The sequence below is a fragment of the Arachis ipaensis genome, chromosome B01, assembly GCF_000816755.2.
Source record: "Arachis ipaensis cultivar K30076 chromosome B01, Araip1.1, whole genome shotgun sequence".
Classification (NCBI taxonomy): Eukaryota; Viridiplantae; Streptophyta; class Magnoliopsida; order Fabales; family Fabaceae; genus Arachis; species Arachis ipaensis.
Genome location: NC_029785.2, coordinates 33,384,036 through 33,387,719, shown reverse-complemented (window position 1 = coordinate 33,387,719; position 3,684 = coordinate 33,384,036). Strand labels below are relative to the sequence as shown.

Genomic DNA, 3,684 nt, shown 5'->3' with positions numbered 1-3,684 from the left:
GTAATTTTGAAATAAAATAAATAAAAAAATTTATTCAAAATGACGAAGTTTTTGAGTAATTTAAACAAAAAAATGTATCTAATAGTATCTAATACATACATACTCAAAACTACTTTAGACTTAAAAAAAAAAGCCATTTGTTAAATACGTATTTGGACGTACTCAAGCATACCCAACGCGTAGCAGTGCAACGTAGCAGAGAGCAGAAAAACATTATAAGAGTGAGTGACAAGTTATGTTCATGTGAAATGGCGGGAAGTAAACTAATAAGAAAACTATATACATATATGGTTATGGTGTGAACTGGGTTTTGAAGTGGTGGGCCATTTTTCCTTGGAATTTTTGGGAGCACTTTGGGACAAGTTATCTCATACTTTCGGTGTGTTTTGTGCAATTTTGGACTGTTGGTTCCCCTTCCCTTCTCTCCCTCCAAATGCTATAAATATCACTCCACCCATGCCTTATGCTTTTACTACTCAAATTGTTAACATACTACTCAAATTAAACTTGTTTTGAGTTTAACCAATTTGTTTTCCTTAATTTTCTTGTTTTGCAAAAAATAATTTATTAGAGGTCAAAAGTAGTTGGTGGTTGAGTTAGAGTAATTTGAACTTTCTGGGTAAGTTAGTTCATTTTATCATTTGAGGGTGGGGTGGTTTGGGATTAGGATAGTGGTAGAGATAGTGTTATTCCAAAGAGAATGATCATTATTGCATACAATGGTTGCCGACTACTGTGGAAGTATCACTTGAAAACTATTGTTATGCACAAAAGCTTCTATTTTTGGATCTTCCAAATCTTCAATACATATGGGCATGCCACTTAGCATCATAAAGTTTTGAGCTTTCTTGCTGGAAAATTGTGGGTTTATTTTTTTGGTTACTCTCTTGCTATTAAGTTTTCATAAACTTTGGTTGGTCTTTTTTGTTCTTTTAATCATAATGGGAGGGGCATCACTGCCACCTGGATTTCGTTTCCACCCAACAGATGAAGAATTATTGGGATATTACCTAAAAAGAAAAGTGGAAGGGCTTGAAATTGAGCTTGAGGTTATTCCTGTGATTGATTTGTGCAAGTTTGATCCTTGGGAATTGCCTGGTAATTATTAATATTAATCACCTTTTCAATTTTGATTGTTCATTCTTCTAAGGATAAATAAATAAATAAAAATTTACGTGCAAGTCCTAGCTGCCTAGTATACCAAAAACAAAAGAATTTAAATAGTGCTAGAAACTAGAAAGCAATGTTTTGTTTATTTGTTCCTCTTTTTCCTTTTCTTACTTCACTTTTTCCTATAGCGGTTAATCATTTAAAAAGCCAATCCAATAAGGTTTATTTTCTTTAGTTAAGCTTTAAAAAGACAACGCAGAATCTGAAAAAGGACTACCTTCAAAAAATGTAATGTATTTAGTTTAACTTGATAATTACATCCTTAGTTGTTTTCACGATTTGAACTCGTAAACTTGAATTCACATAAAGACAACTCAACCGTTGCTACAACTACAAAACTCCCTGGATGCTTTGCTGGTTTTCACTACATATTTTTCATAAAATGTAAGCACATGATTTATTATATGACACGTTTTTATCATAGCTAATATGACTTAATTAGTAAGATAAAAGTTAGTTAGTTATTGTACATCATTTTAATAAAATAATAGTTCTATAATTTATTTTAGCAAGAAAATTTTGAGAAGCCTAATTTGTGTTTTTGTGAATGCAGAGAAATCATTGTTGGCAAATAGAGACATGGAATGGTTCTTCTTTTGTCCAAGGGACCGCAAGTACCCAAATGGATCAAGAACTAACAGAGCCACCAAAGCTGGTTATTGGAAAGCCACTGGAAAAGACAAGAAAGTTGTGTGCCAATTTGATACTCCTTCCACTGTCACAGGATATAGAAAAACCCTTGTCTTCTACCGTGGCAGAGCCCCTTTAGGTGACAGAACTGATTGGCTCATGCATGAGTATCGCCTCGCCGATGATCTCGGCCTATCATCTACATGTTTTCAGGTACATACAGATGTTTTCATGTGAAGATATATAAACAGATTATTATGAAAAGTACGTGTCAAATTATCTAACTGTTTTCAACTATCATTGCAGGGTGGTTATGCCTTGTGTCGGGTTATTAAGAAGAATGAGAAGGTGAACAATGAGAATGACGCGTCAATGAGATTCTCCAATGAGCCCTTCGCCATTTCTGCTGATGCTTCATCCTCTCAACCAAGTTATTTGAACAATGAGAGTGTTTACTCAAGCCCCAATGCTTCTCCACACAATGTGGACTCTAACCAAGCTTCTATAAACACCAGTTCTTCATCAGAGTTTTGGGTGTCCCCTGATCTGATTCTTGATTCTTCAAAGGTGTTGCGCCCTTTTTGTAGAATACTAGTTGCTTATTATTTAATTCTTTCAATTATTATTACGTATTATTTTATATAATATATATTTTATTTTTATTCTCAAAATTTTTTAGATTTGTCATTCCTGACATTTCTTTTTTTGCTTAAATTAAATGCAGGACTACCCGCAACTACAAAATACTTTTACAAGGTGTGACATACCAAGTAGTACAATGACACCATGGCTCTCATTGGATCAACCTGAAATTTCATCTAGTTCATCATACTCAAATTTTAATGGGTAACTTCGATTTTCCGATGATTTCAATATGATTGGCGGCATGTCACCTTACTCAATACAAGAAGATTTTATGTACTTTCATGGAAATGATGGGGATGTTTCTTATGGAAGTTATGATCATATTAATTCAGTTGAGTATCCTGAATACTTCTGAAAACAAAGAAATATCATTCTACAAGTTTTCTTGATATGCAAGGTGTCAAGACTGAAGTCGCTAGCAATCGAAATTTCAAGCACAAACATAGTTTAGATGTTAGCACCAAAGAGCGAGTTACGATTTGGAAAGTAAACTGCACAATTATAACATTATGGGGGTAAAAGAAAATCAAGGGTTATAAGGTACAATACTAGAATGATTGTGCGCATTACTATTTAAAGTGTAATTGAAGTTTAAAGGAGCTAAATCTTGGGATCAAATTCTTGTGGGGGATAGTTATTTTAGATGAATTTTATTTGGTGTGATCTGATAAAGATTGCCTAAGACAACTCTTTTTAATGTATGTCTTAGAATTAAGAGTGATAAATAATGTGTACAATACTCTTTTTATGATGTCATGTAGGATGCATAGTATCATGTTTACTTGTCTGTCTCTTATCTTGTTCACATTGAGTAATATACATGTGTGCTTTATAATATAAGCTTGTACAATGAAAGAGAGCTTCTTCACATAAATCTTTGGCCTAATTAATTACACTTTACTCTCTTAATTTTAAATCATGTATGTGAACTTCAATTCATGAACTTAAAAAATATGTAAATTATTTAAAGGTGCAGAGTTACTATGTTCACAATGTTTTCATCAATTATATTAACAAAATTTAGGGGGATGATTTGTATATAATCCAAAATTTAAGAGGATGCCATGAACTTATTTTAAATAAATGCACATTGAAAAACATGGGAGGTTAATTTACAATTTTTAAAGTTCAAAAAAAAAAATTTGTGTTTGTTTAAGGAAATAAATTGTAATTAAGATTTATACTTCTTAAACTCCATGTTCCCCTATTATCTAGTGTCGGTCTTTGTTTATGTTCTAC

General features: G+C 32.5%; 1 protein-coding gene across 1 annotated transcript; it reads left to right on the top strand.

The window, feature by feature from the left end:
* LOC107605232 (NAC domain-containing protein 45-like) lies at positions 443 to 2,933 on the top strand. The gene is made up of 4 exons (XM_021119979.1): positions 443 to 1,098; positions 1,724 to 2,013; positions 2,107 to 2,367; positions 2,525 to 2,933. Exons 1-4 carry the CDS (start codon positions 942 to 944, stop codon positions 2,648 to 2,650), a joined length of 834 nt encoding a protein of 277 aa, XP_020975638.1. The 5' UTR covers positions 443 to 941; the 3' UTR covers positions 2,651 to 2,933.

Coding starts and splice junctions, on each gene's coding strand:
- LOC107605232 (XM_021119979.1), top strand. CDS start 942: ATGGGAGGGGCATCACTGCCACCTGGATTTCGTTTCCACCCAACAGAT. Junction 1,099..1,723: donor TGATCCTTGGGAATTGCCTG/GTAATTATTAAT, acceptor TTGTGAATGCAG/AGAAATCATTGTTGGCAAAT. Junction 2,368..2,524: donor TGATTCTTGATTCTTCAAAG/GTGTTGCGCCCT, acceptor AATTAAATGCAG/GACTACCCGCAACTACAAAA.